The 12,726-nt window shown below is 44.4% G+C and overlaps 1 protein-coding gene across 1 annotated transcript in view; it reads right to left on the bottom strand.

Annotated features, from left to right (window-relative positions):
- Positions 1-665: 665 nt before the first annotated feature.
- The window catches only part of arhgap20b (Rho GTPase activating protein 20b), a 28,730-nt gene continuing 16,669 nt past the window's right edge, over positions 666-12,726 (bottom strand). Inside the window, exons 10-15 of the mRNA XM_076274533.1 lie at positions 10,441-10,604; positions 9,950-10,111; positions 8,850-8,959; positions 8,132-8,321; positions 6,923-7,034; positions 666-6,567 (exon numbers count right to left, since the gene is read on the bottom strand). Of these exons, the coding sequence (XP_076130648.1) occupies positions 4,820-6,567; positions 6,923-7,034; positions 8,132-8,321; positions 8,850-8,959; positions 9,950-10,111; positions 10,441-10,604 (2,486 nt within the window). The 3' untranslated portion in view covers positions 666-4,819. The remainder of the gene's footprint in view (positions 6,568-6,922; positions 7,035-8,131; positions 8,322-8,849; positions 8,960-9,949; positions 10,112-10,440; positions 10,605-12,726) is intronic.

Raw genomic sequence — 12,726 nt, 5'->3', positions numbered from 1 at the left:
AAAAAATGACATTTACGGTAACAGGGCTGAAGACACAGTCATGTCTTTTTTCCCTTAACCACTCATGGAAAACGACAAAAAATAAAAATACATTTCTGGGAAGTGTACTCCACACTGTTTACAGCAACAATGGATATCTCAACATCATGATGCATAGCTTATAGACATTGATTTGTTGACAGAACCATGATTACATAGTCTAGCTCATGGATTACGGTATTCTCAGGCCAATGCCACAGAGGGGGAAAAAAACAAATAAACCAGGCTGTCTGAGCAACCAAAATGCAAAAAATTACAAAACACCTTCTTGGAATGCTCAGTATAGTCAACACTTAATGTGATTGTATTGCTGCCTTTAGTGTGAAAAAAAGAATGGGCTTTATCATGGAGTCTGCATTGGCACTTCCCCTCCTCTCTCCGGAAAAAGAGTTTTTGAGAAAACCTTTTGCGTACTCCTACTGAGTGTGGAGTATTTACACAGCAAGGCATTTAGACACAGACAGGAAAACACAAGGTTGGCCTTTGTGCAGTGCAGTCCCACATAATGCAAATAAGTATGCGATAGTGGAGTTCTTGTTGATGCTAAATCTTGTCCTCAATTCAAAACATAACCATTTTACCACTGAATACATTTGAATACATTGTTATTTAATGTGAGTCTGGAACAAACTGTGGCAAAACAAAAGTACATAACATTTTAAAATGTTCAGAACATTTTTACTGAAGATGTATGGTACATTTACCTGTGGTCACCCATTTGTATGAAAAGCACTTCATGTTCATAACAAAATAAAAAGTTATGACAGTGAATAGCAAAGAAAGGTACATTGGCAAAACAGCTTTTGAGCAGACAACAGCGCAATGAGACAAGTTCTCTGTTTACAGACAGTCTCTGCCATTTGCAGCACATTCAACTGAGCTTTATTTCATGTGAATACACAAAACCCTGGATATTCAAACAGAAATTGTGACAGTACTAGAAAAAACTGTGAAAACAATCCACATGTAATATTTTCAGAAAACCTTCACTGGAGTGCACAGTGCATTTGACTTGTGAGTACTCATTTTCATGAAAAGCACTTCACAACATAATTGATAAATAAAGCAATTATTTTCATTGAGGAGAGAGAGTACTAATCTCCATACAATAGGGCATCTTTATTAGCAGACTGAAAGCCCTGGAGACAAGTGACCTGTTTACAGGTATGTGTCTTTGCCATGTACAACTCATTTAATTGTGCTATGTTTAATTTCAGACAACTCATTATTCATTAGACTCATTACAAATCATTATTTGCGCAATCACTCTGCTTACCCTGACCCTTATTTATGGCCTTTTTTTTTTTTGAGGTCAGGTGGGGTGACTGCTCTCCCCCTTCACTACATGTGTGTCAGGATCTGTCAACTAGACAGCAGCCTTTGGTAAATAGTTATTATATTAAACTTGAAATGTCATCCACATCAACAAAATTCATTTCAATCATCATAGAATAGGAGTAATTTGAGCAATTTAACCCTTTAATTCAGTGGGTACTGACTGAGTGACCAATAACACTCTTGAATCTCCCATGGGGATTAATAAAGTATCTATCTATCTATCTAACACTGCATATATGAAGTGATCTGAAGATATATAGGCCATATGCAGCCCCTGTAGGAGCCATTGTCAGTGATTGGGTGACTTTGCTGGTCCTATACCCGACCTTTCTCACTGATTTAATTTAAGTCTGACAAACGGGAAAAGGCAGTGTGTCTTTGGGCACTGTGTTTCCTGGCATGGTCTCCAGTGGCAATTCTATGGTCAAGCAGGTCGGAGGACAAATTAATGGATCAATGTAATCCTCATACATAACTCCCCAGCCATCCTGGATTTAATAGCAATGTAACAAAAAGCCAACTATTGAGCCAAGACTAAAGCCAAAAGTGAACCGCTGCTATCTTTTTGTGCAAAAATTTCAAGGAATTGGATTGAGCAACTGACAAAAAGTGACATTAATTGAAATGCACTGAGCTACACAGTGGTGATGAATTAGCAGCAGGAATCTCTACTGCCTTTGCCACGATGTCAGGGCATGCTGGGGGCTGAAGTGTTTGCTTGAGTTCATGCCTAAAGGGGAACAGGACATCTGATCAGGACAGAGCGTGAAATGGTCAAGGCAGCAATACGGCAGGTGAGTGAGGGGTTGGTAAAGGATGTACCCACGGCTCTGCCACAGCTTTGCTTGATCACTAGTGCCATAATTGCTTTAAACAACTGTTTTTTTCTATCGTTCATTTAGATTTTTGAGATTCTTCACCCAACAATAGTCTTGACATCCACTGTTATGGAATATGTCTCTCTGCAGCCAAGTTGAGTGAGAGAGGCTGTATAGTGCACAATCATGTGTATATTTGCCTGTCTTCCTATTACATGCTAATCTCAATTTTTTTTATTCAATATGAAATTGCTGCTCTCTCGTTTGAATGAATGGAATGCTCATGTGTGAAAAAACAAAGTGGGAATGTCTAATCAGAAATTAAAGCTGCAGTTGGCAAGTCTGGCAGATTGAGGGGACTTAGCCAAAATGTTTAATGTTTATAACTCTCACGTCCCTCCCCAAATACCACCGAGCACCCTCCTATTGAGTTTGTGCGATATTGTGGGGATCTGTTAGCCTGACGAGCCAGACCCACATTAAAATGTAGGGTCTGGGCACTCACCTTTGGCAGTGCTCAGTCCGAGGGGCGGGATAATCGGTTGTCTTCCAAATTCCCTCTGCACGCAATAGGACAGCGCTATGAGTCCCATGCGTTTTCCCACCAGTGGAGCTATTTGGCTAGTTCAAACTTGTGCCAACTTAAAAAAAGCTTAATTCGTGTCACACTGTTCGCCAACAGCAACATCCATCTTCTTTGTTTTCAAGTAGCAGGGAATTCAAGCCAAACCGTTGCAACTCTGCCATCAATCATTATGTTAAGCCCGCCTAACGTCTCTATACGATTTAAATGGCCTGATAGAAGTTTAATTTTTCCAGCTCACAAGCCAACGGAGAGTTGCTAGACTAGCCCTGGCAGCAAATGTAATTGGGGTGCGTCTAGATTTCTAGGCTAGGGATCTGTAGTCTGTGTAAGAACTGTGATTGACAGTCAGATCTCACACAACCCTGCGCTGATTGGACCTGAAGAACCGGGAGCTGTGGATTTTTGCAAAACAAATAACAGGCTCTAGGTGGAGGTAGAAACACGTTTTTTTTTTTTCGGACCATAGTGTCAGTTTCAGTGAATATGATCAAAAAAATCTTGCCAACTTCAGCTTTAATAAATAGTTTGACCGGGCGAACTGTTGCATAAACTGTGATATTCTCATGGTTACTGCTGCACAATATAAATCTTCAGATGCTAGTAATGTTCTCCTGTTTCCACTTGGCTGTGCAGATGACTCCTCTGGGTTTTGATGCACTACTAAAAGCAGAGAGTAGGCTACATAGAGAGCCTGCTGTGTGCATAATGTCTCACACACCCCAAACATAATTTTCACTCATCAGTTCAAGGTGTATAGGAATTCTACAGCACATACCTCATATAAAAGTATATAAAAAAAATGTACAACCCCAAAACAGAAAAAGTTCGGACGTTGTGTAAAATGTGAATAAAAACAAAATGTAATAATCTGTAAATGTCTTAAACTCATATTTAGTTGCAAAAAGGACACAGACAACATATCAAATGTTGAAAATTAGAAATTTGACTAATTCATGGAAAATATGTATATGTTAATTTTGAATTTGATACCAACATCATGTTTCAAAAAAAGTGGGGACGGGGATAACAAAATGCTGGAAAAGTTGTGTAATGATAAAGAAAACAAAAGGGGGAACTATTTAGGGTAACTGGCAACATGATTGGGTATGAAAAAGAGCATCCCAGAGAGGCAGGGTCTCTTAGAAGTAAAGGTGTAGGGATATTCATCACTCTGTGTAAACCTGTGTGCACAAATGATGAAACAATGTTATTATAATGCTTTTTAACATGGAATTGTGAAGTATTTGGGGAATTCATCATCTACAGGACATACATACTATAATTAAAACATTCAGAGAATCCAATTAAATCTTTGCAAACACATTGGATGGCAATGGTCTTTTGGAGGTGCATTAGTGCCTACATCATAGGCATCTTGCACATTTGGCAAAGCACAATCAATTCTGAATGATGTATACAGGTTTTGAGCATACTGCCATCTAGGCAATGTATATTCCAGAGAAGACCTTGAATATTTCAGGAAAACAATGCCAAAATGAATTCTGCACATATTTAATTGGTATTTCTCCATAGAGGAAGAGTCCAGGTGCTAAAATGGCCTGTCTGCAGTCCAGATTTGTCAAATTAGGTGCATAATGGAATGAATACCCCATACTGTTGAGGAACTGAAATCCTGTATCGGGGAGTAATGGGACAACATTTTATTCTCAAAACTTTAGCAAATGGTCTCCTCAGTTTCTAAACATTTACAGAATTTTGTTAAATGAAGAGGTGAAGCAGCACAGTGGTAAACATTCCCAACTTTTGAAACATGCTGCTGGCATCAAATTCAAAATTAACATATATTTTCCATGAAATAGTCCAAATTTTCATTTTCAACATGTGATACAGTATGTTGTCTATGTCCTTTTTGCTGCTAAATATGGGTTTTACGAGACTTGTATATTATCATAAGCTGTTTTTATTTGCATTTTACACATCCCAACTTTTTTTGTTTTGGGGTTGTATGTCTTCCGTGACACCCTACAGTAAATACATGCAAAACAGTGCAATTCCCTCATCTGAAATGTGTACGTGGCTAGATATAAGGGTCCTCTTTGTCCGAATACGCGGAGGCTGGACAGCCCTCAGGCAGGGAGCAATGGGGGTCTCTCCTCTGCCACTGCAGTCTGTTGATGACCAGCTCCTTCTCCATGGCCGCCGACCGGGCATTCGTGCTGGGGCCGTCACCCTCTCCGTGGCTAAAGTACTCTCGGACGGTGTTGCGCACCATGGCGGGCAGCTTGATGCGGATGGTGTGGCGGATAGCTGCAGAGGCCCTACTGTGTGGCTTGGGCGAGCTCGGGGGGGCGGTGGGCCCAGGGGAGCCCCTGCCACCGCCACTGGCTATCACATCCTGGCTGGCACCTGTCACCTGCACCGCCACTGTGCCCTCAGCCCCATTGGCAGTTGGAGCTCCATGCCAGGCATTATTGGACAGGCTGATGCCCCCTGACACTGTGATTCGGGTGCGTGGACAGCCGGTGTGTGCCGAGTCCACACCATCTGTGATGTCAGGGGCGGCCGGCGCTCGCGTGGAGACCGAGCGGAGCACCAGAGGCGCGTTCTGACCGTAGAACACAGTCTGCGGGATGTGCACACGCACTGTGTGATTCTGGGGACTGGCGGTTCCTGCTGTGATTGGCGAGTCCTCCCCCGGGTCTGTCGCCAGGCGCGCGGCAGGTTCTTTGACGGTCAGAGTTGCGGATGAGGCATAGAATGTAATTTTAGTCCTTTGCACCGTTTCCACTTCAGGCAAGTTGGAACGTGTGGGCAGCTGGACAGAAGAGCTGCTCAGCTTGATGTGTGTGACCGAGGTCTCTCTGGCCTCACCCTGACCCCTGTGGGGTCCTGTGACACTCTGCTCACCCCAGCTCTCACTGGTCCACAGCACCTGCTCCCCATCCCCAACAGAAGCAGGGCAGACGGTCATCGTCACGTCAGGCCGGCCCCTCCACCGGGAGCTGCTTCTTTCGCCCTCACCCTCGGCCGCCTCCACCTGCTCTTCATCCGTCACTCCAGCCCAGGTTCCTCGCTCGCTCCGTCTCTTGGCCTCTTCATCCACCTCCTCCTCCTCCTCCTCCTCTTCCTCACCCTCACCGTCCACCTCCTCATGAGGGAAGGCCATACTCCAGTCCGGCGGGAACTTTCGCGGCAAGTCCGGCGTGAGTGGCCGGAGCCTGGCGGTGGCGCCGAAGAGGAAAGGGCGGGACGCAGTGTCGTTGGGGCTGGAGAGCGTCTCGGACGACGTGAGCGACAGGGCGCTGTCCAGGGCGCTGTCCAGCGAGCTGACGGAGGAGGTGGCCGTGGAGGACAGGCTGGAGAGGCTGGGCCGGTGGCCGGCTGTGTGGCGGAGGCGCGGGGCGATCTGCGGCGACCTCCACAGCGAGTAGCGGCCCTTCCCCGTCCTCGGGCTGCCGTCGCCCCGCCACGCCTGCTTCTGCTTGGCCTGGAAGTGACGCGCCTGCGTGCTAGGGCTTTGCGATTGGCCGGACGAGCCGCCCATCACGGCTGCGTCGCAGCTGGACTGGCGGGCCACAGGGACGTGGGCGGGCGGCTGAGCGGGGCAAACAGTCGGTTCGGAGGCGCAGCGAGACGAGCGCAGGTGACCCAGCCCGGCGGGGATGGAGCAAACGGAGACGCTGGACACAGACGGTGTAGCAAACCCCACGTCCTCCCGGAGGGCGAGAGCGGCCAGGGGCAGGAGGAAGTGGTCAGGGGGGGAGAGGAGAGAGACAGAGGAGGCCGCCTTTTGACCCATCTGTTTGGCAGGCAGGGCTGTCTCCTCTGTTGAGAAGCAATGGAAGGTCATTATAAACAACCATGAACATACCCATGCACACACACACACACACACACACACACACACACACACACACACACACACACACACACACACACACACACAGAATTTCATGCGCAGCAACAGATACACAAACACACTAATACACAAACTCACTGCACCCACTACACTACACCCACGATTTGAAAGTCACAGACCACAATTGACTCACCCGTGAAAACAGCTTATGAGTGAAATGCAAATGTCAAAAGTTTGTTTTGCTTTTGTTTCTCGAGATTCTCAAGGAGATTTTAAATTGTGGGGGGCTCTACAGTAAGAGCACCAATTGAAGACACTTACCACAGACCCCTTGCTCATCCCTCATGTTCCTCCACTGAAGCAGAAGTCCTCCTACATCCTCACCAAAAATGGAGGGAGTGTTCTCAATGAGCAGCTGAATGAGTTCAGCAACCTGAGGGATGAGTGGGTGAGAGAGAGAGAGAGAGAGAAAGGGAGAGAGAGTGAAATAGAGAGAGAAAGAAAGAGAGAAATAGAGGGAGAGAGAGAGAAAGACAGAAAAACTGGCAGGTGAACAAGAGAAACTGGACAATAATGACAGTGTCTGCTTTTAGGCTAAACAAACGATGATTTGTCTAGCTGTGGACTAAACAGCACATAAATCCTTCTTATTGAAATCCTTTACTGAGATGGAATGACAGTGAGTGCCTTGGCTGCGCCGGGGGCACATGGCATGTTTGATGAAATGTTTGCTTCTGCCTTTACGTGTTGTTGACAACCGCGTCTGTGTGTGTATGCAGTGGACTGCAGACGCCAACACAGCCATGGAAACTTTTCGCCCCCACTGCCCACTCCAGCTCCTGACCGCGCCAGCTCCCATGAGAAGCAGTCCTCAAACATGACAGTACGTTCTGGACAATTTTGTTACCCCCAAGGTAACACGTGTTCTCCGTTTTCAAAATGGAGGCCAAAAAAGTAATTTTGCCAAAGCTTAAAGGTTTGACAGCTTAAAAGTCTGACAGCTGATCACAGAGGACAGGAGGCACAGAGAAAATGAAGTTTACTTTCTACAGTGTTCACGAAGGGAAAAAAAGTAGAGGCCTTTTACTAAGCAGCAGCTTAAGGCTGTTGGCAGTGTCCTTGATGAAGCTTGCGCAAGCTTGCGCACAAGAAATGCTTCATTCTCAGAGCATGGACTATGAAAGGCATAGACATCTAAGAGTGTAAAATCAAAACTTTTGTAATGTAATGGTAAATATTAGGGTGCATTTCTTGAACAGAAAGACAAGCCATGTTTCTAGATGTCCACAGACTATTTGATAAACGTAGACATAAAACAGAGATGAATACATGTTAATATTCTGTTATTCTGTTCATTGATTTCTCAATAGCAATAACTGTCCGCTGGAATGACACCAATCTCCCTCCACGTAACTGACAACTGTATACAACACAGATGCATTTCTAGAATAATCTCTATATGCGAAGGGGTTGAATTGATACAGTACAGTATTACCACAACCAGAAAAAGCAATGTTTGTGAGAAAGGACCTTTTTCATGGCTTTGGTCTCCTCTTCGGCGCTGGACGGTGAGGGCAGTGTCAGCATGTTGGGGGCAATGCAGAGAGCCAGGTTTGAGGCGGTCATCTGGTTGTCCTCCGAGTGCTGGTGGATTCGGTGCAACACCCAGAACATGTAGCGCAGCAGGGTGCTATTTTCCTCAGGGAGCTCAGCCACCAAGCTGCACATGGACACATGGACGGGGGGGGGTTAATGTATTGCTTTGCATTTGTATCATGGCTTTCCATGATGTCAGATTTCTGAATCTGATTCTCAGCATATACTGTAGTGAGAATAAAAATGTTTCAAGTCTGTGAGTGTGTGTGTGTGTGTGTGTGTGTGTTTGTGAAAGAGAGAGAAAGACGAGAGCAACAAAAGGCTATTTTTTTCAGCAAGGCTCTTTGTTCATTATCTGTCTGTGACACTGAGTATATGTAATTTGATGCATCATCTTGTCAACATTCTATCCGCCCATTCTAGATGGGCCTGAACTGAAGGAGCAATTGTAACGTAGGATTGGATGTGTGTATGTGGGCGCACACACGCATGCGTGCGTGTGTGTATGTGTGTGTGTGTTTGTGTGTGTGTGTGTGTGTGTGTGTGTGCGTGTGTGTGTGCGTGGATGTGATGTCTGAACAGATGGCACTGTCTGCCTTGACTGTGCGTGTGTTAGTCATCTCCCTACTGAGGAAGTGACAAGCCCTTTCACCTTGCGATGACTGCTCTCCTCTCCTCCTCCTCTTCTACATCAGTCACCTCCATCCACTGCTCGCACAAGTGGGAGCCCAGGACGCTGCCTGGTAGACTCCGCAGGAAGTCCTGGAGTGCACAACGACACAAACACAACAAGCTCGTCATCACAGACAAAACAAACTCTTCATCACAAACCAAACAAGTTCTTCATCGCAAATCAAACAAGCTCGTCTTCCAGTGCTCGAATTACGTGGGAGCCAGAGGGAGCCGAGCTCCCATAGAGTGAGGACTGGCTCCCATGAAAGCAACAAAGTCAAAAATCTGAGGGGGTCTCTCATATCTCATCAATCTTTGATGGCGGAATATTCAGTGAATAGGCTACCCGACAACATCTCAGTACAAATTCCAAAATTGTTCGTCTATTTATTTCCACGGTTCAACACATGAGACGACTGAACACCCAGGTGTTGTTATCACTACATGTAAGACTATAGTTTGGCTGTGCAATGGCTTTGTTAATTTCTGCCAGTTAGAAGCTACATTTTCCCTGTGTATAAAAAGACTACATGCACTATTGTGTTTGACACTGAGAATATCTGAGATGGTGGTCTGGTTGAAATAAGTTACATTTTATTTCATTGTGAAATTGAGAATGAGACTAAATAATTTAGTCTATTTCTTTGTATTGCGTTGAAATGAATTAAAAGGAATCCATTTCTGTAAAAAAATCTCTCTGTCTGCGTGTGTCAAGTTATAGCCTAGGCCTACCACGTGCAAAAGCACCACTCGCGCCTAGGCTATTTAATTGTATAGCCTTGTTAGGCTATGTGCGGGGTGTGCCAACTTTTTTATGAGATAGAGAGACCCCCTTACAGACAAAAAGATCATTTGAGCACTGCCGTCATCACAATTCAAACAATCTGTCCATCACTAACAAGGCAAGCATAACCCATGCAAATCACCAAAACAAGCAATTAGTATTCTCAACTAAGAGATTTGCTTTATTTAATAAGAACAAAGAAAAACAGTTTGCTGTAATTAGTGGAACTTCATTGTGTGTGTGTGTGTGTGTCTGTGTGTGTGCATGTGTGTCTGTGTGTGCACTGTGGGGCTTACAGTGAAGACAGCCGCGATGACAAGCACAGACTCTCCCTCGGGTAAGCACTCCATGCCACCATTCAGCTTCTCTTTGAGCTCTCTGCAGCTCTTCGCATTGGCTGAGCGCCGAAAAATCCCCTGGGTGGACGGTCCTTCCTGGTATAGCGTGTAGAGCATGTCCTGCACACACACACACACATGGATGGGATTCAAATATTTTCAGAGGTAAACAGGCTTGACACTCATGGGTACAGAAAACATGACCTGCACCACACAAAAAAGCTGCCTATCTCAGCTGATATGGAGAAGAATTTTGGTTTTACATTAGAGCTGTTTGAATTGTCTCTTAGGACTGCCAATCATAACCCACTAAGATAAGTTAGCTTATCACACACACACACACACACACACACACACATAAAGAGGTATGGGAACATGCACAGCAGATATATTGACATAGTTAATTAAATTATATACAGAAGTATAACACATGCTGTTGGTCACCATACCATGATGGGCTGAGGTGGACTTCCATGGGGGCAGATAGAGGACAGCGGCTGGCCAAACAGAGCACTGCAGGGAGAGTCTGGGGGGCAGCTTGATTGGTTGCTGGTCCCTCGTCGCAGTGCCCAGTCTATGAGTGATCTCTTCCGCCTTTGCTTCTGAGAGAAATCTACGCCAACACCACACATTTCAACTTACTTTGCTTTGGCTATTCAAAACCAAGGTGTAATTGCTGTAATTGACAGGAAACATATTGTTCGGCAACCATCAATTAAATCTGAAATAAGGGGGCAGTGATTGCATTTTCTACTGTTTCTTCAATAGCTCAGTATGGCCTTTTGAGCAAAGGTGCGAGTGTACAGGTGAAGGTCACTGTTTATTGTTCATTGCATCTTCCTAAAATGAGTTTTTGTTGAACTGGCTGAATCTTACAATACAAACATGCATCACATTCAGACAGATCTGCACAACACTGAAAGAAGTCGAACGCACCCACTGATTTGCTGCTACCGGAACACAAAGTGAAGACAATGTGCTGCCTTCAGAAACAGCCTATCTTGTAATAGCCCTTAGAAAAATGAACTGCACTACTTCAAGTGTCATAACTGCAGTTTTATGAGTATCAAAACAGCTGTTTTGGAGGAATTTTTACAATTCATATACAGTATATGAATATGCATATAGTATATGCAGTGTATAGTTTGAGCACTGACAACCTCACAACCCAACCCTTCAGCCTCTGCAGCAATGCTGGCAGCACTCATACGTCTATTTTCAAAAGACAACCTCTGGATATGACGCTGAGCATGTGCACTCAACTTCGTTGGTCTACAATGGTGAGGCCTGTTCTGAGTGTCTTGTTGCCAGTGGTTTAGACATTAATGGCTGTGTGTTGAGTTATTTTAAGGTACATTTTTTATACAAGCTGCACACTGACTACTTTAAATTGTAGCAAAGTGTAATTTCTTCAGTGTTGTCCCATGAAAAGATATAATAAAATATTTACAAAAATGTGAGGGGTGTACTCACTGTACAGTATATGCAGGAAATGCAATATGTTGGACATGAAAAAACTGCATTGTACTACATAGTTCTGTATTTTACTAGAGAAATGCATTCTGGACAAAAATTTGTTTTTGTCCCATAAGTGCAGTTATTATTTGTAAGGGAGACTTTGCAATTGAAACTTTGACATTACTAAGCTTTGCAAACTGACAACAAACCTATACATTTTTATATTCTTCTGACTGCAGTTCTTTGATATTTGCCAGTGTTGCTACTTCAGCTTCTGGTCGCTGATTGACCCACCATCCTGGTTGCTAAGGGAAACGTAAGTGTATTGAGAGTAGCCAGATTGGTATCTCAGTGAAATAAAATAAGCAGTTACAGGCTGGTAGGCCAAGCTACTGTGCATGTGTACTTGACAAGACTTAATTGGTGTCAAATTGGTACTTGGCCTTGGCAGAGGCATGACATGATGAGCCATGTCTGAGCCATAACACAGCTACAGTCTCCACTGTCCAGCTAATGATTGCAAAAACTGTAGCAGAAGAGTGTTTTTAAAACCCTGAGCACAGCACCTGTCAGTGGAAAATAGAGCACTCTTTTGTGCTTGGACAATCTAGAAATAAGCCCTTTCTGCTCCCCACAAAATGTCACACAGTTTCACACAGGTGGGTCTTTAGCCTGGTAATATCAGTTGATAACTTAGTGGAGTTGTCAACAGGTTTTCAACAGGTTTTCGGTTTCACAACCAACGACGGGAGAAAAGGTTGGCCTTGTAGATGTGCCTCTGGGTCTGTCAGTGGGAGATGCGGAGATCACTACATGTATTCTCCTGTGCTATTCTTTCAGATGAATGACTTCTTTTTCTGAGAAATAACTTGGGCTGTATCCCCATGGAAATGGAGAATGATAATGAGTCCTGTGGACTCAGATGAGCTCTGTGGACATATCACCCTTTCATCAACATGTTTACACCAGGGTTTCCGTTGTCCGGTAATTACCGGACATTGGCCGGGAAAAAAATGAAATGTCCGACAAAATTAAATCTCTCCGGTCAAATTGTCCGATTGAAATTGGCTAATAATCCCATCCCCTAACGCAATCTGAATTTGAGAATAAGCCTTAATATGTAGGCCTAAGCCTATATTATACGTCCTTTGGCTATGTTTTTAAATGAACAGGCTCTACCGTTTGAAAGTTATTAAACAACACGCATAACCTATGCTGCATTTCAAATAGGAAGCGCACGCTTAAAACGTCCATGTTAAACAACGAACAAATGAGAG

This window comes from Alosa pseudoharengus, unplaced genomic scaffold (assembly GCF_046254945.1).
Source record: "Alosa pseudoharengus isolate Yale_2024_CS ecotype anadromous, Long Island Sound unplaced genomic scaffold, YU_APseudo_1.1 YU_APseudo_1.1_scf_8, whole genome shotgun sequence".
NCBI lineage: Eukaryota > Metazoa > Chordata > Actinopteri > Clupeiformes > Clupeidae > Alosa > Alosa pseudoharengus.
Note: the sequence above shows the minus strand (reverse complement) of the source record. Positions and strands in the feature narration are given on the sequence as shown.